General features: G+C 48.0%; 1 protein-coding gene across 1 annotated transcript in view; it reads left to right on the forward strand.

Moving 5' to 3' along the window:
- The first annotated feature begins 8,235 nt into the window (after positions 1-8,235).
- Positions 8,236-26,644, forward strand: part of LOC144784956 (FUN14 domain-containing protein 2-like) — a 39,211-nt gene continuing 20,802 nt past the window's right edge. The window contains exons 1-2 of the mRNA XM_078664073.1: positions 8,236-8,322; positions 16,294-16,444. Coding sequence (XP_078520199.1) covers positions 8,304-8,322; positions 16,294-16,444 — 170 coding nt within the window. The 5' untranslated portion in view covers positions 8,236-8,303. The remainder of the gene's footprint in view (positions 8,323-16,293; positions 16,445-26,644) is intronic.

Below are 26,644 nucleotides of genomic sequence, written 5' to 3' on the forward strand. Positions count from 1 at the left end.
TTTTTTCATTGCGCCTCTGAGGATTGATGTATGCCCCGCTCATCGTGTTTGGGTTTGAGCATGTGTGGGTATTTCAGCATGCTAAGTGCGGTGACTTCTATGCCCCAGTGTGCGAGATGTGGTGCCTCGCCAAGAACCGCCTGTTGTACTTGCTGTTGGGTGAAGACGACTAAGGTGGAGTCACCGTGGGTGTCGCTGTCTAACCTTCTGAACTTTACCCACTCTGTTATCAGAGGTTATCTGTGCCAAGGTGTCAATGTGTCCGAATAGACATAAGATGTTGGACCTGTTCAGAATGTCGTAGGAGCCTTTGGCTGTGTATCCGGGGGTGAACAACACCTTGTGAAGTGCTGGATGGTTTTTGTGCGTGGACGTGAGCAGTGTTGATCTATCCTCCCCCATGGAGAGCCTCTGGTACTTCTGATTTAGTGTTATTGGAGGAGGCTCTTACCTGGTGTCTGCCTTGTAACCAACTTGGCAGGGGAAACAACCTTTACAACGCAACTTTTACAACGCACTACCATTACAACGAAACTTTTACAACGCAAGATCCATTACAACGCATGTCATTACAACGCAGTCATTACAACGCATACTATTACAACGCATACCATCACAACGCATGTCATTACAACACAGTCATACAGCGCATACCATTACAACGATACCATCACAACGCATAGTACCCTTACACTATCCAAAACTTACCCTACTGTTGCACACCCTGGAGTTAGAATAGTAATTTTTACCCCTACACTATCCAACACTTACCCTACTGTTGCACCCCCTGGAGTTAGAATAGTACTTTTTACCCCTACACTATCCAACACTTACCCTACTGTGGCACCCCCTGAAGTTAGAATAGTAATTTTTACCCCTATACTATCTAATACTTACCATACATGCAATGTAATGGTATGCGTTGTAACTGTATGCGTTGTAAAGGTAGTATGCGTTGTAATGGAAGGCGTTGTACTGGTAGTTTTAGGAAATTTGTTGTAATGGCATGCGTTGTAATGGAATGCGTTGTAAAGGATGTTGCGTTGTAAAAAATGCGTTGTAAAGGCATGCGTTGTAAAAGTATGCGTTGTAACATCATACATCCCTTGGCAGTCCAGCCCTTCTTTCCTCTTCGTGCCGCCCTCCTGGTTGATTTTTTGGCGCTTCACCGCACTATATAAGAGCTCCGAACCCAGGGAGGCGGCAGCCCTGTGTGCTGGCAGCCTCCTGTGATGGGGGCTGCCCGACTGCCTCTTCCTGAGTCTTCTCTGTTGTTTGCCCTGCTATTTGTGGACCCTCCCAATATGTGTTCAGTCGACTTCGATCCTCGTTTACCTCGGTGTTTTCTTCCCTTGTCACCTGGGCATTATTTGGCTTTTTGAAGTTGAAGATGGGGGAAAGTGTTTTTTTGGGTGGTTTATGTTCGCTGTGCTCACACAATAAACATTAGAGGAAGCCCCCTCAGTACTGATAACATTAAACTAGTCCCACACAGACAGCATCACAACTAAGTCACTTTTTTTTGGTATTTTATTATCTGAAAATATATATATATTATTATTTCATATACTCGATAGTCAAAAGTTTTCAATAAATATTTCATACATAAAATTCTCAACAACAGAAAGTACAAAAAAATATACAATAAATTATACTATATACATACAAAAACTATTCACAAAAACATAACAAACATCATGAACATACAAAGTCACAACAAATTGCGCCGATGTATATAGTAAATTTTTTTGTATTTTTTTTGTACTTTCTGTTGTTGAGACATGTACCTCAATTTATTACTGCTTCGTCTGTGTTTTGACTCTCACAAATTGGATCTGGATGTGAGTTCTTTGTAATTGTATGAATGTTATGTATGAAATATTTATTGAAAAACTATTGACTATCGAGTATAGGAAATAATGATATATATATTTTTTCTGATAATAAAATACCAAAAAAAGTGATTTAGTTGTGATGCTGTCTGTGTGGGACTAGTTTAATGTTATCAGTACTGAGGGGGCTTCCTCTAATGTTTATTGTGTTGCTGTTTCCCTGATTTTGCCCCCTGAGATTTGCACTTCAGGGTCCCTCTTGTGTTTTTTATAATATGTTCGCTGTGCTGCCAGAGTTCAACATTGCTGGTAAAAAATTACCTTCTTTTGATTTTCGATTTCTTCAGTTTTTCTTCAGGTTTTTCCTGGAATCCGCCCCTACTGCTGCTCCTTCTGCCTTTTCCACTGGAGCTGCTTCTTCGTGTGGGTCATTGTTTATTGTGCCGATTGATAATGCCTCAGGGTCCCTTTTCCTTGGGCTTCTGCGATGTTCATGTTACATGGTCCTGCCTGAGGTTCCTTGATTGCTCGGCTATTTGCAGGGAGGTAGTTTCCAGTGTTGTCTGCTTCCACATTCTTACCAGCTGATGTCTTGGAGGTTTTTTGTTTTAGTGGGAACGTCTCCCCCTCTCCCTACTTTAAGGATCTAAAGTTACCTCATACTCAGAAGGATTTACCATCCCATACCGCCCACTTGGAAGGACTCAACATTGTGTTATAAAGGAGTGCGTAGTCCTACCTGAAGGCTTCTCTCAATGCTAACAGGTTTAAGGCTTCTTGGGGTACTTCTTGCGTGGCGTCTTGCTGCGCTTCTTGGCCCATCGGGCTCCAACCCTCTGTGTGGGGCTTCCTCACGTCTAAACTCCTTCCAAAGTTTATTGGAGTTGAGTCCAAGGTTCTTTCAATAGTCAGCTCTAGTTTTTGTAGGAAAGAGGTGTTTGGATCGTCTATCCCTGGGGAGTTGGTCTGACTGTCTTTCCCGGGTGTCGCGATTAAGGCTGGTCTCTTAAAGGAGGGTTGGCCGCAAGCGCCTCTTTGGGCTACTGGTGGATTTCTGCCATAGTCCGCAGGGGGCTCTTGGCCTTAGTTGCAGACTTTGGAGTGTTCTCAGGGCTCCCTGTTTCTTGTATGGCGGCAGACTCTCGGGCACCCACTCTAGGGTGGTGTCCACGCTGACCCTTGTTGTCTCCTGGGGATCCTATTGGTTTGAATGTGGTCACTGCCTCGCCTTTCTCTCCTGGGGGATTGTCCGGTGTATTTGTTGGGCTGCCTGAGGCCTGAAAGAACTGAGTGATGAGCCCTTGATGGGGAGCGTTGAAGCTGGTTTGCTCCTGAGATTGTGAGATGGCTGCGCTTCCTGTTTTCCTTTTTTGTGCAGGCCTAAAGGGCTCGTCCTCCACAGGGTCTAGACCCTTGATGCTTAACTGCTTCTTTTTAAGCGTCATGTTCGTGCACCGACGTCTGGAAAGTTCTGGTTGATACCTTCCCTCCTCCTGGTTGACTCGTGCCTTTGCCTTTTGCTGGTGCACGGGTCCTCTTGGTATTTGCGGGAGGCGGGACTCAGTCCACTTTCACTCCTGCCCTCCCTCCTGAATTGCCAAGTGGGGCACTCCGGGTCAGTTGACAAACCGTAGGCTTTGCCCTTTTCTTACCCCGGCCTTCTGCCTTCGCAGCGCCTTTGCTGCTTTTCTTTCCTTTCCTTCTTCCTCCCGCTATTCTTGTTTGGCGTTTGCTTCACTATCCTCGTCACCGCCACCCCCGCCTCGACTCTTCGCGCCCCTGCCTTTTTAGGAGCAAGGCTCGGGGGGGGGGCGTTGTTGAGCAGAGGCGGGTGTAGGAGCTTAGGTGGGTAGGGTGAGTGGCGTGAGAGTGGCGTAAGAGTGAGGCAGGCTATGCTTGTCATGCTTGCGGGGGCGAGACTCCAGGAGGGGGCAAGCGTGCCAGCCTGAGCTGGCAGCCTCAGGCCCTCCCGAGGGGCCTTACCTGCTGCCCTGTGGAGGCTGCTCCCTTCACTCCTTGCCTCTCGCCTCTCTTCGCCAATTGGTCAGTTAGGCCGGTAAATGCAGGTGAATGCATGTGAATGCAGGTGAATGCAGGTGAATGCAGGTGAATGCAAGTGAATGCAGGTGAATGCAGGTGAATGCAGGTGAATGCAGGTGAATGCAGGTGAATGCAGGTAAATGCAGGTGAATGCAGGTAAATGCAGGTAAATGCACGTGAATGCAAGTGAATGCAGGTGAATGCAGGTGAATGCAGGTGAATGCAGGTGAATGCAGGTGAATGCAGGTGAATGCAGGTGAATGCAGGTAAATGCAGGTGAATGCACGTGAATGCAGGTGAATGCATGTGAATGCAGGTGAATGCAGGTGAATGCAGGTGAATGCAGGTGAATGCAGGTGAATGCAGGTGAATGCATGTGATGCAGGTGAATGCAGGTGAATGCAGGTGAATGCGTGTGAATGCAGGTGAATGCAGGTGAATGCAGGTGAATGCAGGTGAATGCAGGTGAATGCAGGTGAATGCAGGTAAATGCACGTGAATGCAAGTGAATGCAGGTGAATGCAGGTGAATGCAAGTGAATGCAGGTGAATGCAAGTGAATGCAGGTGAATGCAGGTGAATGCAGGTGAATGCAGGTGAATGCAGGTGAAGGCAGGTAAATGCAGGTGAATGCAGGTAAATGCACGTGAATGCAAGTGAATGCAGGTGAATGCAGGTGAATGCAGGTGAATGCAGGTGAATGCAGGTGAATGCAGGTAAATGCAGGTGAATGCAGGTGAATGCAGGTAAATGCAGGTGAATGCAGGTGAATGCAGGTGAATGCAGGTAAATGCACGTGAATGCAGGTGAATGCAGGTGAATGCAGGTGAATGCAGGTGAATGCAGGTGAATGCAGGTGAATGCACGTGAATGCAGGTGAATGCACGTGAATGCAGGTAAATGCAGGTGAATGCACGTGAATGCAGGTGAATGCATGTGAATGCAGGTGAATGCAGGTGAATGCAGGTGAATGCAGGTGAATGCAGGTGAATGCATGTGATGCAGGTGAATGCAGGTGAATGCAGGTGAATGCATGTGAATGCAGGTGAATGCAGGTGAATGCAGGTGAATGCAGGTGAAAGCAGGTGAATGCAGGTGAATGCAAGTGAATGCAGGTGAATGCATGTGATGCAGGTGAATGCAGGTGAATGCAGGTGAATGCAGGTGAATGCAAGTGAATGCATGTGAATGCAGGTGAATGCAGGCGAATGCAGGTGAATGCAGGTAAATGCCGGGCGTCGTGGTTGTTATGAGGGAGGGAGACAGGGAGCAGTTGAATCCGGAGGCCGGAGGCAGGAGGAGCGGGGAGATCTCTCGAAGAATTTGCGCCACCTCAGCCGCAGTTCTCCCGCTATCCCCCACCCTGCTGCTGGTGGTGGGAGAGGCTCGGTCAGTACCGCTCCTGTACTCCTGCGTCTGCCTGCGGCCATGCCTGAAGGTGGAGGGAATGAAGGAAGAGAGAAGGGTTACCCTAGCAGGGGCTTCTGGCCACCGCAAGCCGCACCCAGACCTGGCTGGGCCGCTTCGGCTCTCACTCTGCAGCGGCTGCTATGCAGCTGATCTCAGGACCCCTCGCTATCGCAACTCTGCCTCCTGTGGTGTTGGAGGAGCAGAACCCTGCAGGGTGCCCAGGGGAGCCAAAGCAAACCGGTCAAGGCGCCGATACTATTATCCTCCTCTGGGTGAGATAAATGAGAGAAGGAGCTCCGCTGGCTCAGTTAGGCTCCCAGTCGTCCAGCTCGTCAACTGCTTGACCCGGGACCAGAAACAATCTTGCACGGAAGTGTGAAGCTAAAATACAATCAATCAATCATATCATTTGTAAAGCGCACTACTCACCCATGAGGGTCTCAAGGTGCTGGGGTGGGGAATGCTGCTACTGCTCGAAAAGCCAGGTCTTGAGGAGTTTTCTGACGGTCAGCAGGAATAACACATGTATTCTTAAGATTGCTGTGCCTGGCATATTGTACCATCAATTCCTTCAGGTCGGCTATCTCAGCCGGCTATTCTCTAGTGAACAATGTTCCAGTGGGTGAACACCCATGGGTAAGTAAGCTCCTCAACAGCATCAGGATGTCCCGTCCCTCGGAGCCCTGGTATGCGGGCTTGTTGGAGTTTATTCTGGTCCTACGTTTGCTGATCTCCTGGCAGGACGATCAATACCTTTCCAGGGAGGAGATCTCAGCGAAGCTGGCTATTTTGCTCTGTCTCATCTCTTGCAAGAGAGCTTCGGACGTTAGACCTCTAGACCCCTCAGCTACGATTTTTACCCTGAAAGGGGTTACCTTCAATATCTCCAGGAAAACTATACCAGGTTGGTATCTTATCCAGCTTTTCCTGATAACTCTAAACTGTGTGTGGTTAGATGCCTTAAGACATATGAAGGCATGAAATTGGAGGTTCGCCCTCCAGGAGATCGGCAACTCCTGATTGCCATCGAAAAGCCTTACAAGGCCATGTCATCTCCGACCATTTCCAGAGGGGTAAGATGGGTTATTGCAGAAGCTGGTATTGATATCAGCGACTTCGGAGCTCATTCCATCAGGGGAGATATGGCCTCCAAGGCTGTTCAGGTAGGGGCAGACTGGAGGATATCATGAATGTGGCAGATTGGTGCTTGGATTCGACCTTAAAGAGATTTTATTTTAAACCAATCCAAGAGGCAGACATGCTGGTGGTCAGTAAACTTTAAACAAGCATAATCCTTGCCCCCGGTCCTTACACAAAATTAAAAATGTCCTAGTTAACATGAAGGAAAGTTTAAATTCTATTATGGATGCGGAGGCGGGGATTATCCCCCCCTGGCATGTAGATCCATGCTTCCCACCCTGGGATACAAATAAGGGTTTTTTCTTAACTGTACACTATGCTGCACTCTAACGAACTGGAGACCTGTCATTCAGAGAAGCATTTTGGATATTAATTAATTGCAAATGCACTAATTGCTATCGTGATTCTGAATGCAATGTTTTTCACTATATATAAATGTTTTGGCTGTTGTACTTCAATAATAGAAGTTGATTAGTTACTACAATGACTACTGTAAATAGGATTGTACAGGCGTGGTGCCATTATAACATGTTGCTCATACCTAATTTGGAGTTATGTTCGAGAATCTCTAACGTTTCTCCACATTTCCTCTTAGGCTCAAATTCAAAGATGGAATGAAGGATAACACTCTTAACTTCCGTCAGTGAAGAAGAGGAAGGACTACGTTTGATTGTGGTATTTATAGACTGTTGGATTGTGAGTGATTGGACTAATGGTTACTATGAGTACTCCCAAGGTTCATGGGAGATGTGGTTTGTGAAGGTGTTGTTTTATTTTACCTTTGAACCTGCTATGTTAATAAAGGTGAAGAAAGACATGCATAATAATAATAATAATCCTTACTAGAATTGAAACTTCCCCTTTTCTGATTTGCCTTTTCTCCATACCCTTGTATCCCTCCCACCCTCCCTTGGTGCTGTGACTGCAACCCCCGTCCGACCCCACTTAATAGAACGCTGCTTTTCTGTATATAGAGATAACTCTAATCATTAGTATATGCAGTAGACCTTTGTACTCTCTACCATTCCTTTGTGACTGTTAGAGTATATCCATTCGTATCCCTTCCCTATGTATATAGAGATAACTCTAATCACTAGTATATGCAGTAGACCTTTGTTCTTTCTACCATTCCTGTGTGACTCTTAGAGTATATCCATTTGTATCTCTTCCTTGAGTGACTCTACTATTTGTACATCTGCAATTTCTCTTACTGTTTCTATCTCTTCCTTATGTAACTTTGCATGTTGTACATTTGCAATTTTTTTGTTTGTATCTGTTATGTAACGCATGTAACTGTAAGTCCTTATGTTTTGTAACTGGCTCTTATGTAAAGCGCTCTGACACCTTCGGGTAAAGTTTGCGCTATATAAAATCGCATTAAATAAAAAATGTTAACTAGGAAATGTTTCCTTCCACTATGCATAACTCCACTCAACACCTCACAATTCCATGCCATAGAATTCCACAATAAACAGTACAATCCAACCCACATAATGCCACCACACACATCCACTCCGCTCCATAACACTTAGCTAAAAGTTATTTACAATGTCAATATTTATCAGATTGCAGATTGGCTTTGCCATTGCTTGTTAAAGTACTGCCTGGTTAAAGCTCGGGGGCAGGTCTCGGCTCCCCAGATTGGGTGTTGTTTTTAAGGGGTTTAGCCACTTTAGAATAGACATCCTCGCTGCCTGACTCCAAGATGGCTGCTCAGCCGGCCATGTCGGGCCTTCGCTGCCTGACTCCGAGATGGCGGCCCCCATGGGGACGGACACGGGGCTGGCAGGCAGTGGTCCGTCGTCTCTGCCCACACTTCCGCGTCACGTGATAGTGCGAGCGGCTGCTTCGCGCAGGCGCAGACCCTCGGGACAGGCTGAAGATGGCGGCGAAGGCGAGAGGTGGGTGCGAGGGGGTCCCGGGCGGGGAGCGGGCGCTCAGGGGGTCACGGGGGCGGGCACAGAGCGGGGCGAGAGCTGACAGGCACTTCGCGAGGTGACCTGTCAGGGGGAGGGGACACAGTGACTGTCACTGAGGGGAGTGGGGGTACAGTTCATTGACAAGGCCTGGGGTCATCATGATGGGCACGTGGGGTGTCGGGGGCCACCTGTCAGCAGTGCATGGGTCTCTGTCACAGGGGGTGTGGGGGGTTCAGAGGGTGTCACATGTCATTAACGAGGCGTGGGGTCACAGTGATGGGGATGAGGGACACATGGGGTGTCGGGGTCATGGGGTCACTGTCACGAGCACACATGGGTGTGGGGGGTGGGGGTACGGGGGCGTCAAACGCCATTGACGAGCCGTGGGGTCAGTGGGTGAGGGTATCACAGACCCCTTGGCAAGGGGTCACCAGTGCATGGGGCCCTCTCTCTCTCTCAGAGGGCTGTCAAGGATCACCTGTCAGCAGTGCATGGGTCACTGTCACAGAGGGGGGGGGGGAACGGGATGTCACATACCACCTACGAGGCATGGGGTCTGAGTGATTGGGGGGGTCACTGACCTCGTGAAGGGTTGTGGTGAGAGGCACTCATGGGGTGTCGGAGTCATCTGTCACCAGTGCATGGGTCACTGTCACACATGGGTGTGGGGGGTTCAGAGGGTGTCACATGTCATTAACGAGGCGTGGGGTCACAGTGATGGGGGGGTCACTGACCTCGTGAAGGGTTGTGGTGAGAGGCACACATGGGGTGTCGGGGTCATGGGTCACTGTCAAGAGCGCACATGGGTGTGGGGGGGGTACGTTGCTTTCTACCCCCCTCTGCAGTGACAGTGCAGCTAAAGATAGCGCTGCTGCGCCCAGTTGCTGGGCACGACTGGAGTGTTCGAGGCCGCGCATGTCATGGCGTGGGTGGCGGGAAGAGTTGGCACCGATGTAGGGAGGGCTGGCTGGCTGCTGCCTCTGAAGCCAGAGGACTGTGGGGTTTGCCGATGCCTGCAGTGTAGAGTGATCAGAGAATGAGCAGTGCCTTCGTCCCCACTGAGGCCCCAGGGGGGGCTGCATATTGTGAAGCTTTAGGCAGGCTACGCTTCGCATGATCTTCGTTAGTTTGTGGGAAGAACCACGAGGGCAGAGGTTCAGACCTCACCGGCCTGGGTGCAGATGGCAGTCAGAGGTTGGTGGATCCAGGCTCCCGGAACAGGGCCATTCATGGAGAAACTTCAAAGCGTGCTCCTCACTCGTTGGCTAATAGTTTGTCCAAGATTGATGCTCGACTCTGCAGTAGATTCAGACAGCTATGCGTTATACTGTGTGGACTAATTCAAATGCTCAGAAGTAACACAAGGCCTTTTTCTTAGAAATCATTGTGATTAGAATGGCTTTTGGACCAGTTTTTCCATTGCAACTCTATCCTTTTCGCATCTTCATGTTTCAGCTTGCAGTGACATTCTTGTATGAGCAGCATGCAGTACAACTTTCGTATCGTTCTTCAAAGTCGGCAATGGGACTGGGAACTTGAGGTACCCCAGGTCATCTCAGGCTTGCACAGTAGGTGTCCTGAGGCGCTCCTGCAAATCTCTTATGGAAGCCTGGCTTGCAGAGGACTACCGCAAACGTGCCACTCTCCCTAACTGAGGAGGCTGGTCTCAGCGCAGGCCAATCAAGACTACAAATTGGTCATTTTTGGTTCCTTAATGACCAAGCTTGTAGGACACGAGGGATCCTCTTGTGTACATGCTGTAGCTGTTTTTTCTGATGAGGAGTTTGGTACGACCTTTGCCCTTGTGAGGGTTTGGTTCTCCGTATGTACTTGTGCATTCAGCACAGCGAATGGGTGTGTGCATAATTGTTTTCTTCTGATATACAGCGTGTACAGTTTTTAAAAATAAAATTCCCTTAGTGCTTCTGCTTTGAGATAGGGTTTATAACTTTTATACAAAGTGGTTGGAAATAAATGACGATGCAGACCGTAATGCACATGATTTTGATTGATGATAACACCCTTGGTCTCGGGACCCCTTGGAATTATAGTTCTTTCACTCATACTTCCAGGGACTCGTTTTTAAGTTTCCCCTTGAGTTCCTTCGAGAAATGTGTTCAGTTTGTGTCCCGATACTTCACAGTGGTCTGGGGTTCTAGGATAGCTTGTACAAAGACCAGCATCCGTACTGGAACCTGCTAGGGCCACAAGGGCCTATAAGAAGGCATTAGTGTACGCCATGTGTCAATGCTCTAATCTTCCTTTACAGTCATCCAAACAGCTACACACACACAGGCACAGCTTCATTGCACTTGATTCAGAGTGCTACCTGGAACCTCGTGCAGCCACTCACTCTTTCCACTACAGCACTTTTATTCTATTAAAAGTGGAATTTTGGGAGCTCTGTTGAAGACAATGAGGTGGCAGCGGGCCGGTATTGAGTGATATAGGCCTGCTGGGAGTATGGTTGAAGACCATGCAGCGGCAGACGTCCGGTACTGAGAGATCTAGCCCTGCTGGGAGCTCCGTTGAAGACCATGCAGCAGCAGAGGACCAGTACTGAGAGAGAGAGCCCTTCTGGGAGCTCTGTTGAAGACCACGCAGCAGCAGAGGGTCAGTACTGAGAGATATAGCCCTGCTGGGAGCTCCGTTGAAGACCATGCGGCGGCAGAGGGCCGGTACTGAGAGATATTGCCTTGCTGTAGCTCAGTTGAAACCAAGCAGTGGCAGAGGGCCGGTTCTGAGAGAGATAGCCCTGCTAGGAGCTCTTTTGAAGACAATAGGGCAGCAGAGGGCCGGTACTGAGAGATATAGCCTTGCTGGGAGCTCGTTTGAAACCATGCAGCGGTAGAGTGCTGGTTCTGAGAAATATAACCCTGCTGGCAGCTCTGCAGAAGACCATGCAGCTTCAGAGGGCCAGTACAGAGAGATCTAGCCCTGCTGGGAGCTCCGTTGAAGACCGTGCAGCGGCAGAGGGCCGGTACTGAGAGATATAGCCCTGCTGGGAGCTGCGTTGAACACAATAAGGCAGCAGAGGGCCGGTACTGAGAGATATGGCCCTGCTGGGAGCTCCTTTGAACACAATAAGGCAGCAGAGGGCCGGTACTGAGAGATATAGCCTTGCTGGGAGCTCATTTGAAACCATGCAGCGGTAGAGTGCTGGTTCTGCGAAATATAACCCTGCTGGCAGCTCTGCAGAAGACCATGCAGCTTCAGAGGGCCAGTACAGAGAGATCTAGCCCTGCTGGGAGCTCCGTTGAAGACCATGCAGCGGCAGAGGGCCGGGCCGGTACTGAGAGATATAGCCCTGCTGGGAGCTGCGTTGACCACAATAAGGCAGCAGAGGGCCGGTACTGAGAGATATAGCCCTGCTGGGAACTCCGTTGAAGACTATGCAGCTTCAGAGGCCCAGTACAGAGAGATATAGCCCTTCTGGGAGCTCCTTTGAACACAATAAGGCAGCAGAGGGCCGGTACTGAGAGAGATACCCCTGCTTGGAGCTCCGTTGAAGACTATGCAGCGGCAGAGGGCCAGTACGGAGAGATATACCCCTGCTTGGAGCTCCGTTGAAGACCATGCACCAGCAGAGGGCCAGTACTGAGAGAGAGAGCCCTGCTTGGAGCTCCGTTGAAGACTATGCAGCGGCAGAGGGCCAGTACGGAGAGATATACCCCTGCTTGGAGCTCCGTTGAAGACCATGCACCAGCAGAGGGCCAGTACTGAGAGAGAGAGCCCTGCTTGGAGCTCCGTTGAAGACCATGCAGCGGCAGAGGGCCGGTACTGAGAGATATAGCCTTGCTGGGAGCTCCGTTGAAGACCATGCAGCGGCAGAGGGCCGGTACTGAGAGATAAAGCCCTGCTGGGAGCTCCGTTGAAGACCATGCAGCGGCAGAGGGCCGGTACTGAGAGATATAGCCCTTCTGGGAGCTCCTTTGAACACAATAAGGCAGCAGAGGGCCGGTACTGAGAGAGATACCCCTGCTTGGAGCTCCGTTGAAGACCATGCAGCGGCAGAGGGCCAGTACGGAGAGATATACCCCTGCTTGGAGCTCCGTTGAAGACCATGCACCAGCAGAGGGCCAGTACTGAGAGAGAGAGCCCTGCTTGGAGCTCCGTTGAAGACCATGCAGCGGCAGAGGGCCGGTACTGAGAGATATAGCCTTGCTGGGAGCTCCGTTGAAGACCATGCAGCGGCAGAGGGCCGGTACTGAGAGATATAGCCCTTCTTGGAGCTCCGTTAATGACCATGCAGCAGCAGAGGGCCGGTACTGAGAGATATGGCCCTGCTGGGAGCTCATTTGAAACCATGCCGCGGTAGAGTGCCGGTTCTGAGAAATATAGCCCTGCTGGCAGCTCTGCAGAAGACCATGCAGCGGCAGAGGGCCAGTACAGAGAGATCTAGCCCTGCTGGGAGCTCCGTTGAAGACCAAGCAGTGGCAGAGGGATAGTACGGAGATATAGCCCTGCTGGGAGCTCTGTTGAAGACCATGCACCAGCAGAGGGCCGGTACTGAGAGATCTAGCCCTGCTGGGAGCTGCGTTGAACACAATAAGGCAGCAGAGGGCCGGTACTGCGAGATATAGCCCTGCTGGGAGCTCTTTTGAAGACCATGCAGCGGCAGAGGGCCGGTACAGAGAGATAGCCCTACTGGGAGGTAAGTTAAAGACCATGCAGCGGCAGAGGGCCAGTACAGAGAGATCTAGCCCTGCTGGGAGCTCCGTTGAAGACCAAGCAGTGGCAGAGGGATAGTACAGAGATATAGCCCTGCTGGGAGCTCTGTTGAAGACCATGTAGCGGCAGAAGGATAGTACGGAGAGATATAGCCCTTCTTGGAGCTCTGTTGAAGACCATGCACCAGCAGAGGGCCAGTACGGAGAAATAACCCTGCTGGGAGCTCCGTTGAAGACCATGCAGCGGCAGAGGGCCGGTACTGAGAGATATAGCCCTTCTTAGAGCACCGTTGATGACCATGCAGCAGCAGAGGGCCGGTACTGAGAGATATGGCCCTGCTGGGAGCTCCTTTGAACACAATAAGGCAGCAGAGGGCCGGTACTGAGAGATATAGGCCTACTGGGAGCTCAGTTGAAGACCATGCAGCGGCAGAGGTCCGGTACTGAGAGATATAGCCCTTCTTAGAGCACCGTTGAAGACCATGCAGCTTCAGAGTGCCAGTACAGAGAGATCTAGCCCTGCTGGGAGCTCCGTTTAAGACCGTGCAGCTTCAGAGGGCCGGTACTGAGAGATATAGCCCTGCTGGGAGCTGCGTTGAACACAATAAGGCAGCAGAGGGCCGGTACTGAGAGATATAGCCCTGCTGGGAACTCCGTTGAAGACCATGCAGCTTCAGAGGGCCAGTACAGAGAGATATAGCCCTTCTGGGAGCTCCTTTGAACACAATAAGGCAGCAGAGGGCCGGTACTGAGAGAGATACCCTTGCTTGGAGCTCCGTTGAAGACCATGCAGCGGCAGAGGGCCAGTACTGAGAGAGAGAGCCCTGCTTGGAGCTCCGTTGAAGACCATGCAGCGGCAGAGGGCCGGTACTGAGAGATATAGCCTTGCTGGGAGCTCCGTTGAAGACCATGCACCAGCAGAGGGCCAGTACGGAGAAATAACCCTGCTGGGAGCTCCGTTGAAGACCATGCAGCGGCAGAGGGCCGGTACTGAGAGATATAGCCCTGCTGGGAGCTCCGTTGAAGACCATGCAGCGGCAGAGGGCCGGTACTGAGAGATATAGCCCTGCTGGGAGCTCCTTTGAACACAATAAGGCAGCAGAGGGCCGGTACTGAGAGATATGGCCCTGCTGGGAGCTCATTTGAAACCATGCAGCGGTAGAGTGCCGGTTCTGAGAAATATAGCCCTGCTGACAGCTCTGCAGAAGACCATGCAGCGGCAGAGGGCCAGTACAGAGAGATCAAGCCCTGCTGGGAGCTCCGTTGAAGACCATGCAGCGGCAGAGGGCCGGTACTGAGAGATATAGCCCTTCTTGGAGCTCCGTTGAAGACCATGCACCAGCAGATGGCCAGTACTGGGAGATATAGCCCTGCTGGGAGCTCCGTTGAAGACCATGCAGCGTCAGAGGGCCGGGAGCTCCTTTGAACACAATAAGGCAGCGGAGGGCCGGTACTGAGAGAGATACCCCTGCTTGGAACTCTGTTGAAGACCATGCACCTGCAGAGGGCCAGTACGGAGAAATAACCCTGCTGGGAGCTCCGTTGAAGACCATGCAGTGGCAGAGGGCCGGTACTGAGAGATATAGCCCTGCTGGGAGCTCAGTTGAAGACCATGCAGCGGCAGAGGGCCGGTACTGAGAGATATAGCCCTGCTGGGAGCTCAGTTGAAGACCATGCAGCGGCAGAGGGCCGGTACTGAGAGAGAGCCCTACTTGGAGCTCCGTTGAAGACCATGCACCAGCAGAGGGCCAGTACGGAGAAATAACCCTGCTGGGCGCTCCGTTGAAGACCATGCAGCGGCAGAGGGCCAGTACGGAGAGATATACCCCTGCTGGGCGCTCCGTTGAAGACCATGCAGCGGCAGAGGGCCAGTACGGAGAGATATACCCCTGCTGGGAGCTACGTTGAAGACAACGAGGCAGCAGAGGATTTTTCTAGTAGAATCCTGTTCTCCCTTTAGACACAGAGTATCCTAAAAGTGGTGGCTTTAGTCCGGTGGCGCACTGAAATCCCCAGATAGCCCTATCCTGCGGGACACAAGTACACCCACCCGCCCCCAGTGGCATTAGATGGTGTCCTGTGCAACATTGGGCTCCTCTAATGGCTGGGCACAGGAGTCCTCTAGCAGCATTTGTTTGCGTCCTGTGCTCTTCCAGAGGTGGCACTTTCCCGAGTGGCACTGTTTTCATCCAGTTGTTTTAGATGGTCTCCTGTGCTTCTCCAGTGTTGGGCTTTCCTGTGAGGCGCAATTTTCCCCTAGCATCATTATACTGTGAACTGTGTTCCACAGGTAGTGGTTCTTGTTCTGTGGGGGCACCCCCCCCTCCTCCAGCTGCATTAGATTTTGTTTTGTGGGACGCTGTACTCCTCCAGTGTTCGGTCTTTTTTTCAGTCCGGCACAGCTTTCCTCCAGCAGCATTAGATTGTCCTGTGCTCATCCATTGGGAAGTCTTGTGTGGAGCACAGCTTTCCCCAGCTGAGTTGGATTGTCTCCTTTGCAACACTACGTTCCTTCAGTGATGGGTCTTGTTGGCACAGTTTTCCTCTAGCTGCATTATACTTTGTCCTGTGCTCCTCGGGTGGTGGGCCTTGTCCTTTGGGACACAGCTGCCCTCCAGTGGCATTAGATTTTGTCCTGTGGGCCACTCTACTTTACCCTGTTCCTCCAGATTGTGTCCAATTCTCCTTTGGTGGTGGGTCTTGTCCTGTGGGACAGAGCTTCCCCCATCCCAACAAGATTAGAATGTGTCCTTTGCGGCTCTGTTCTCTTCTAGTGGTGGGATTTGGAACCTGGGTATCTGATGTCCCCAGTGCGGGTTCACCTTGTTGTCTGAATGCAACAATAAGCATTGTTCTGAGTTGTTTTTCACAGAACCTACCTGCACTAAATGCTGTTGTTTGAAATATACCCCGCCTCCCCCCAGGGTCACTCCCTTTCCCTTTTCTTCTCTGTGCCCCCAAAGCTTTTACTTTTAACGTTATTAATATGTATTAGTTCTGTCAGAGTGGAGGAGGGAGACAGTGCTTGCATGTTTAGGGAGACACTGTAGGCAGCCGTATCACCTGCTTATGAAGGTTTGACCACAAGCCTGCCCACCTGCTTTGGTTTACTCATTGAGCACATTGTGGAAAGGGGATTCAGATGTAAGGATGGGACGGAAGCTCCTCCACTTGTAAGGGTCCTCAAGAACTAGTCTTTTGGTTCCATATTTTTGGGTTCCTGGTTAATATCTTTTCTAAAGATTGCATTTGTATTGTTAAATTCCTCCCTCCTTTTTTGCAGAGGCTGCAGAAGAGGCCTTAGAGGCGTTGGACCTGGCTGAATACGCAAAGAGGCAGCGCTGGTGGAACAAGATCTTTGGGCAAAACTCTGGACCCCTTGCAGAAAAGTACTCTGTGGGCACACAGCTGGCAATAGGAGGCGCCACAGGATGGTAAGAAGGAGCATGTATTGACTGAGCGAAGCGTGCCACTCTCCTACCATTACCTCGTTTCATCACCCCCTCCGCCCAGAGGTCTCATTGAAATTAGCGTCACTTGATGCCATCTCCTTGGGTTCTTTACCTCGTCACAAATTCCTAACCCTTTCTCACACCAACAGTGTGTTTTGTAGCAATACATTAGTGTATACTGCAGTTAATAAAAACCTACCCCAGTGCTGTTCCTACCCCTAATCTGTTATATATATTTAATTATATGTTTATTGCCTAAATGATGACTTAACAACCTCAAGGAATGCTAGTCCCTTTGTTTGTTTATGCAGCTTGTGAAACTACAGTACACTTCTGTGACATACCGCTCCATGTGCAAGATGCAGCGACATTCACTGCATCAAATCAGGAGGAAATCTCTGTGCTTCAAACACATAACAACTCTTCACTTTTAGCTAGTACCGCCACCAACATCTTCCTCCAACATGTACACTACAAGCGGAGAAGCAAATTACTTAATCGACTCAAACCGCTTTGAGGTACGATGGAGGGCTCTATAAAAACTTCAATACAATGTTAAAAAAATGAAATTGACATGAAAGTTAATTCAATTTAGAGATTTCTAATACTCTGCCTTACTAAAATATTATTTAAATTAAATTAAACTAACAAAAATAACACTAATGTTCACAGTAAACCCTTACCTCAGCCATTGGTAAATATATTACATTAATTTGAGTTCATTTAATGAACATCATTTTTTTTATTTTTATAAAAAGGACATGGGGCCGTTAGTCTAACTCTGGTAGTAGCCGTTGTCTCAGCCCATCCCAGTGGTTCATTGTATATTTATATTAATAGCTACTTTTTTATTTTATGTTCTATTTATTTACATTAAAAAAAATATTATAAATAATTTTTCCTCTAGCCCAAGGTAATGGCCTGCAATGTAATGGTGAATGAGACAATGGGGATGGTATGGTAATGGTCAGAAGAGGTAATGCAGGCAAGTTACTAGTATCCCCCCTTGACTGTCATTGGTGTTCAATTATTAGGGACCTGGGGCTTGTTAGGGCACGTGGGTGGGTGAAGGCGGGCATGTTTGTGTGCACTGCCCATGCTGGGATTGCGTGTGCAAGACAAGGCCTGAACCACAAGGGTTGTGTATGTGCTTGTTGGATGCAGGATGAGCTATGGTCTGTGTGTTTCTTGGGGAATGTGCCTTTGAGTAAGAGACTAGACTCTGGGGGGAATGGGTTTCATTCAGCCCTGGGGGGTTGCTAGGGAGGCAGTTCATGGGAATCCATGAAGCTGCTGAGTCTCCTTGCCTCAAATCTTCTACTTTTTAAATTTGTAAATATGGAGTGGATAGCCCAGAGTATACAAAAAAGTGATGGGTGAATGCTTGAAGTAATCTCAGCCACTGGTAATTACTCGGGCCGCATCCCAATCCATTTTTATTTTGCACATCATGCCACCTCAGTTTGAACTCCCCCAAATGCAAATCGTCTTGACCCAGCACCAATGGGAACAGTCCAGCCCAAACTGCCGCGCCATGTCCTCCCTAAACAGGAAGACAAGCAACCTAGGACCTGTTTCGCCTCAGTTGGGGATCATCAGCCAGGTGTAGCTTGGTTCCAGTGACACAGAGTGCACGGGACCCACGCCAGGGTATACCCATCCCACTTAAGGCAACACACTCTAGTAAACAAAAAAGTGTTGGGTGGAATGCTTACATTAGTTTCAGCCACTGGTAATTAGTAGACACAGTTCCCAGACCATCGTTATTTTGCACACCATGCCTCCTTAAGTTGGACCCAGCTAGATGCCCTGATGGGGGTTGAAAGAAAATTTGAACAGATAAAACTTAACGCAGTTTCAAATTTATACAGAATTTTCTAGTTTATATTTCAAGGGCATGTATAACATATACATTTTTCAACATTCTGGTTGCTCCGAAATAGGTGGAAAATGAGGTGTTTATTGAGATGGTCATGCGCGTTGTGATTAGAGAAAGAAAAATAATTCTTTTTAAATAACATCCATGGCTATGAAAGTGACATTCACATTAGCCAAACTCAAAACCGTCTGTCTGAGAGTTTCTTAACCAACTGTTATCTTCCTTGTTTGTAGAGGTAATGACTTAATCAAAGCCCACCACTCATAGAGATAATTATACTCAATCCAGGCTTTTATTGCTGTCGGCATTTCGACCCGACTGTTGAGGTTAAGCGAAGTCATTCGGGTCTTCATCAGGACGGTGATAGGGGGTGATGTATATAGGGCAACCTAAAAAAAAAAGACAGACACAATAAATAAAGAGTGGGTCCTATTAGAAACACTTGCATCGTCAATAATATAGGTATAACCACTGACCTAAAACGGTGGAGCCACAACATATGCGGGGGGGGGAAGGTGTTCAATCCTGATACACCCTTCTCTCTTAGTTAAGTGTCGACAATTTTCACTAATAGAATCTGGGGGTGTAAAATAATTACATTAGGTAAAAATGCCATCTACAAAACATGTATATTCAAAAAAAGCTTATGAGGAAGCCTACGTCCTCACATTGTGCCGGTCTCATGGGTTCAGCTAAACAATGTCCCCTTCAAATATCCATAAATAATTAAGGCTGAGAATGGGTTTAACGGAGGAAGGTCTGTGTGAGAGGGGATATGGTCAATTGGGGACATTCCTCCATATCATATGGGAATGTCGGTATATGGTAAACTACTGGGGCTCTGTCCATGATGTTACGCAGGAAGTGACAGGTGTGGCTCTCTTGCCGGAAGTTAGGAGATGCTTGCTGAATATTTGGGAGCCTACGGACCTAAACACTGCACAGACCCAATGGGTCACGTTGGGGGCCATGATTGTTAAGCGAAACATAGCACAGCAGTTGGGCTCTGAAGGGCCGCCAACGATGGAGGGGTGGAGAGAAAGTATGGATTGGTGTATGTTCCGTGAAAAAAATGTTTACCTGGCAAGGGGTCGTCCTCGGAGGTGGAACAGTGTCGGGGGCCCATGGAATAATTACAAAGGGAATATTTGTGTGCCACCTGCAAATGTAGTCGTTGATGTCCCATTTTCCCCATGACCCGTATAGGTGAATATTTATGGTATTGATGTTTCATTCTCCCCCATCCCCCAGCCAATATTTATCGTATTGTATGTTGATACTGTGAGCGACCCTCTTCTGTACTATGCAGCGATGTGTTTATTGATGCCTTGTTTTAATAAAAAATATTTAAAAAAAATTATCAAGGCTGCAAAGAGCATGCCTTTGTATTATTCACAATGTTGGAATCCATATGTGACCAGGGGAAATAAATTCCAAAAAGTCTGTGCGTTTAATCTGAAAGTGGAGTTGAATTCATTCTTTCGGAAAGGGTGCCTAAGGCATTACTTTAACAAAATCCCTACCTAATCCCAATTTTCCAATACAGGACTTGGACCACCTTTGAATTTCACCCCCACCCCTCATCTCACCTCATGTCTCACAAAGTACTCGCTTTTGAGTAGGTGGTTCTGAGAGACACATTAAATGTGGTCTCCAAGAAGGAATATGTCATATACAATATATCCAAAATGGAAAGTGAAGCCCTGGAATCACTAAAGAATAATAATAGAATTGTGATTAAATCAGCCGATAAGGGAGGGGCGATAGTGGTACAAAACACCATGGTTTATATAAACACCTCTTTTTCCACCTACTTCAGAGCAACCAGAATGTAGAAAAATGTCGATGTTATACATGACCTTGAAATTTAAAATATAAAATTTGGTTTAAATTATTTGAAACCGCAATAAGTGTGATCTGTTAAAATGTTCTTTTCCTGCTTGCCTCTATTGCAAATTGAGTATTGCTATGTGCTATAGAATCATACTGTTGTTTTTACTATATGCTACCCAGGTCCTATTGCCTTCTTGGGTGACCTCATTAGTTTATAACAGACGTGGGGAGAAGCAAAATCTTTTAAGCACTTTAAAGCCAACACTTTCTTAGCTTGCCTTCCATTCTCAAGGTGTTTGAGTGTGGAATTCTCATTTGAAGACCGAACTCTGCCATCTCTGCTTCAGGAGACTTCTCAAAATCTGCTTCTTCAACACACCTTGATGTCTCTCTGTTGGTAGGTTTCCTGGTGTGCGTACTAGGTTCTCTGCCCTGCCAGGAGATCATTCTCAGGGTCAACGATTGCACTTTAAAACAGAGTAAATAGGTGATAGATGGCCTATCTGTATAGACTTCGCTAAGGCTTTTGTGGCGTGCAGGGTACTCTTGTATGTCTTGAGTGATGCAAGGTTGTAAGTCTCATACGAGGGCCTTGAGCACAAGCAGCGAGGTTGAAAGTTGCATCTGCCACTTTTCAGTGCCATACAAAAGTTAAATAGAGGTTTGTGTAGCAGCAACTAAAAGTAGGTTCTAGATATCAGCACTTGTACTGTCAAGGGATGTTGGCCCACCTCCATACTGTGTTCCTTGTACTTTCTAGACACTGCGAGAAACTGTTTGTGCTCGAGCCATTTTGTAACATAGATCTTGTGGTCAGTTATCTCAGTTTGCTCTTTTACCAATGAGCTGGCAAATGCGCCTTTTAATAGACTATTTGCCTCTTCTGATGGGGTTAACCACACTTTACCAAAAATAGTTTATTTCAATGATAGACCATTTTGCGGCCTTGGTGGGTCACTGAAAAAAAACTTGACTCGAAAGCTAAAATGCCGATCCAGTGCAGTGCCCGCATGCCGTGAGGATCCCTGGAAGCAGAAAACAGGATGGTGTCTCTCGAATGTCAGGATGCATATGTGCACATCTTTGGAATTCATGCATTGTACTGGTCTGGTAGTCAGTAGAGGAAAAACATACTCCACAGAAGCCCTTTTGGCCACCGTCAGTAGTGGCCGCTGTGGTGATATGCGCCTCCACTGTGGGATGGTGTGTGCATTGGGAGGAGCTGGAGACCAGAGGTCTCTGATCTCTAGATGTGCGTGGTGCGTCAATTTGCTCGAGTTGAGGTCGATTCACCTGGTACTGAAGGCTTTCCTGCCTTCCCTTCACAACCTTATTTGTCCAGATCTTAACAGCCAACACAACTACAGTGTGGTGCATGATTAAATAGGGAGGTGAGATGTCTCATATTCTCTGCCGGAAAGATCTAAGGCACTCTGCCTGTGCACAGGTGCACAGAATCTGGCTGGTCACCAGCCACCTGGAATACCTGGAACCACCTTAACTGGCTTTAAAACCAGTGTGTGGATCCCTTGAAAGCACGCCTTTCAAATACTTTGAGGTTTTCTCTCTTAATTTCAGCAAGCATGTGCAGTGGGCACAGTTAAAGGTTACATTGATGACGTCTCAGTTCCAAGTTGTCTTCTGGATCAGCTCTCTCTCTAAGCCCCTGGCTGTTCTAAAATTTTTGAATGAGAACATACATGTTCCCACCTTCTCCCTTTGTTGTGCCTCCCTGGGACCTTAAAGCGACTTTCCTGTCCAAGGTGGTTACCCCACTTCATATGAGGCAGTCTATTTACATTCCACACTTTTTTCCCTTCACTCCATCACAGCAAAGAGGTGAGGGTGCATGTGCTGGACCCTCCTCGGGCAGTCTGCTTCTAATTCGACCGAGTTCAGGTCTAACGAGCAGGTCTTTGTTTGATATGTGGGCAAGGCATTCCAGGAGAGGCTGCTGGCGCTGTGGGTCGCCCTCTGCATAAAAATGTTATGGCCTTGCTAAAACGTAACCACCTGAGGGAATCCATGCTTATTCCACCAGAGCGGAAATGTCAATCTCCTCACTAAACAGGGGAGTTCCCATGGCAGAGATCGGTCACGCAGCGACATGGGCTTCCTTTTCACATTCACAGAGCATTATTGCTTGGACTCTAAAATCAGGAGTGGGTGACCATTTTGCTTGTTTTGTACTACATGTCTCCTGGTTTTGCCATTCTTCAGACCCACCACGTAGGGGCTACGGCTATGGTGAGGAATCTGCAGGTAGAAGTTTCCATCAGAAGAAACATTTTCTAACCTTTGGTAACGATCGCTCCGTTGGATATGGTGCCTGCAGATTCAGTACCAATCCACCCACATCCCTGTCCTGGGGGATGGTTGCAGGCTCCACAAGTTATAGGATCCCAGTGTAGTCCTTCACAGCACATCCATGTTTGATCTGATGGTATATGGACTCAGAAACCAATGGATGAGGAACTGCCGTCCAGGAGCTTGGGTGGCACTATATGACTCCATTTATGACACAGCTCCACTGTAATCGACACTGGAGTGGAGCCAATGAAGGAAAACTGTTGCAAACGTTTCTGGATCCAGTGTAGCACCTGGGGATAGTAGAAGAGTGAGGTTTCTGCATGTAGGCTGTCCAGCATAAGGATAGTTCTCTAATTCTCACATAGCACGAAACGTGTCGGGAAAGGTTCATTGCGGCCTGTGTCTGTACAGGACAGTGAACACCTTAACAATGAATGTTGAGACTTCGTAGAACTCCATATACCAGACTACATTAGGAGGACTAGTCCAAAGATGAAAGCAGCGTGTAAACCACATATTTGAAAGGTACTTTAAATGTTTGTTTACTTGTGGAAGGTCACTCTCACTGACTAGAGAGACATCTGGCTGAGCTGCATCCTGGACAAATGTACAGAAATTACTGCAGGCCCTGGTGGTATTGAGTGGAAGTCACATCTGGAAAGCCTCTCGAGTGCAAAATTGGCATAACCAATAGCTAGTTAGCATTCATTGTCCAACAGTTTTAGTCCTAGCCGTTCTCCATGAGACATCTGCGAGGTGGCCATGTAGGCCATGCTGCATGCCTTCAGAATATACTTTGCTATGTATGCGAGCGAGCGGAGGCCCAGTTTTCAAAAGAAAATGTGGGTTTGATCCCCTCTCCCCACTCCAAGTATGTTGATGAGGTTAGAGGAAGGTGAATAGACATACCAGTAAGTATAGGTTTCTCATGCTGTAACTCTTGTTCCAGGAATCTCTTCCACCAGGTGAACCTGTCCAATAGCCGCCCTCTGTCTGTACCCTTAGGTGTACAGGCAGGAATTGTGGGGAACTGATAGGCATATGAGGCTTCCAGTTCCCTCTCAGTGTAAAGCCCTGAACTGGAAGTGTGATGTAACTGTGGCAATAATGAGGTGCTAATAGTGTAGTAACAAACTCCCCAAGCGCTTTCACTGGTGCATAAGGGGCACAGTCTGAGGCCGCAGAAGCACAGCAAGGCGCACATGTAGAAATAATGAGGTGCTTAGTGAAAAGGATGGGGGGGGATAAGGCTGTGACAGCAACTTGCCATTGGCATAGCACAGCACTGACAAGGACACTGGTTCACAGTGAAGGAATGACTGTAACCCTGCTGGGGCATGGGACAGTACTGAGGGCGATGCAGCGAAGCAGAGGCGGTTAATGTTGTTTCCTAAATCCATGTACGCAGGGCTTCATTGCACATTAGTTAAAGCCATAACCATTATCTAGTCTGCCTGTCAAAGAGTGGTAGAGCTGAGAAAGTAAACTAAAAACCAGCGGAGCTGCGTAGAGCAGGAAGTAAAAAGCCAAGTTGTCATGCGTGTGCTGAAGAAGCATAGATTGATTCTGCTTGCAGGCTGTATGCCATGGTGTCCAAAGGTTTGCTCGCCCCTATGGAGAGGGTCCGGTCTCGCAAGTCACCGTCTTTAGGAGGAGAAGATGACTGAAGGAAACATGACAAGTAAACGGAGCACTTGGAGTGAATTTAGCAGCACAGAAAAGCTGGGGACTTGGCATAAATGACCTTGTGTACAATGGTAAAGATTTAAAGATAATCCCCGAGATGAGTTGAGAGCAACCATCTTTGTGACACATGTAAAATCCTGTATGGAGAGTTCTACGCTTGTGAAAAATTATACACAATCAACTTGACTAGGGGATATTTCCAGACACTCTAGCAGAATCACCGTACCCACTACACTAGGATCATATCCCACCTATTTCTGGCAGCAAAGCTGGTTCTACCATCACCCTGACACAGTTCATACTCACATGAGGCATGTGACTTCAAATGGAATGGTGGGTCCTGCAATGACGAGCTCTCCCCTAAGGCACATGCGAATGAAGTCAACTTTGGCAGACCGTAAATGACAGAGAGCTGTGGCCGACAAAAAGACAGGATGTTGGCAAGAAGGTATAAGGCCTAAGACCACTAACGTGGGACTAGGATGCCATTTCTGATGAACGGGGAGGCTGTGGGTTTAGAGGACAGCGGAAAAAACCAGTGGAGGGTGTTTTTTATATATGTTTGCATTATAAATAAAGAATATAGAAACAAAGATGATTCTGGAATGTATATGTAGAAAATGAGGGGCATAAGCACAAAGCTATAGAGATGAGGTGGTCCCATCTGATGTCACTGAACAGTCTGCCCACCATGTTCTGCGTTGAGGAAGACTTTTGGCCAGCATTGCAAGGTAAATGGAATTGGTGTAATCAAATCTAGATTCAGTATGATCATTGATTACTGTTACACGAAGAGCTGGACAAATAAATGGTAGATTTTCCTAAGAATGTGAAGTTGAGCAAAACAGAAATTTGCTTCCCTTGCCACATGGGCATTCAATGAAGAGTGGGAGTCAGTCAGTACCCCCAGGTTACAGATGACATTTGAACGGGCAGAGTGTAGTTCTGTTACTATCAGCCAGGAGATGTGTTCCAACACAAGTCGCTGAAAGAAGTGATCAAAATCTACTTTTGGCTGGGTTCGTTTGAGGAAGTTGGCAGACGTTACCAGTGAACAGTTGGTATGCAGTGGAGCAGAGGGCCACAGGGTTACAGAGCTGGCCCAAGAAGCCCTCCGTGAGAGAGTGGGTGTCATCAGCTTATACAGAAAGCTGTGCCCCTTCTTTCTGTGCTGTGTGGCATGGGGCTGCTTACATAGGTTATTAAACACTAAGGGAACAACATGTCACACAACACAGCTTGGACGTTTCTCATACGAGAAGAAATGGAGAAATGCCACTGTGTAGGGTCTTCCTGAGGGGAACCATTTGGTCCAACTGTGGACTGTACCTGAGATTCCAAGTGCAGACCAATATGTAAGCAATCCATTCTGGTCGATGTTGTTGAAACCTACCAATATCTCTGCCATCAACTGGGCGCGCAATATCATTTAGGGTTGAGATCATGACCCCTTCAGCGTTTTAACTAAGCTACATGTTAAGCATTACGTAGGCCTCTTCTACAAATGGTTGCAGCTGACTTAGGGCTAGTTATTTCTCTCCATAGCTTACCCCATGAAAGATAAAAGTGGGATGGGCCGAAAGTTATTCAGGTCTGTTGGACTCAACAAGGCTTTTTTTTACAGTGGTTTAACTACCACAAGTGTCCAACATTCAAGGAGAACAACCTCGGCTGAAGAACTATTAAAGAGTGACAAAAGCTCATTTTGAAAAACGGGGAACAGTGGTTTCAGGAAGTTAGCAGGAATGAGCTCTATAGGGGAGACTGTGAGAAGTCTCTCCTTGAGGGCTAGCTACAGATGCTCTTCTGTGATGAGGAGAAAGCTTCTAAACCCGATTGGGGTGGGCACCTTAGCAGGAGGTAGAAAGTTTTTATAGGGAATGATGATACAAATAAAGGCCATCTTGTAAACAACATCTTGCGGTGTCGTAACGCAGCCTTTGAGCAGGCAGAATATTGGATTGGGAGGCTGTTGCTGACTACAGCTCTACTGTTATGTGGAAGCCCTCCTTAGAAAGACTGGGACCCAAGGAACAGCAAGCTTTTGCCTCCTTGATTTGTACTTGTTATGTAATGGACAAAGATGCCTGGCTTTTTTTTACTTGGGTCACTTAATCTTTCTGCTATGTTCTTTTGGCTCCTGCGTGAGCTTGAGATGTTTTAGTTTAGCGGAGAACCAAAGGTGGTTTCTCTTTTAATTTTAGTGACCGGTTTCTATTTTTTAATGATCTACGTGTCCTCAAGAGCCAGTGGTAACACACCCTAGAGCGAGTTCAAGAGGCTGCCCAGCTTTCCTTCCCCATGAGAGTGGCAGTGGCTGGGTAAGGGTCATATCTGAAATATTTCCAGCTGCGTGATAAGGATTCTGATTTTTGGACTTTTTAAAATCCGAATGTTGAATGGGAAATGGTTGGTCCCTGCATAAGGATTATGCTTTTCAAACAAAATTCTATTGCTGGCTGAGAAGATGTGCA

Source organism: Lissotriton helveticus, chromosome 10, assembly GCF_964261635.1.
Source record: "Lissotriton helveticus chromosome 10, aLisHel1.1, whole genome shotgun sequence".
In the NCBI taxonomy this organism is placed as follows: domain Eukaryota; kingdom Metazoa; phylum Chordata; class Amphibia; order Caudata; family Salamandridae; genus Lissotriton; species Lissotriton helveticus.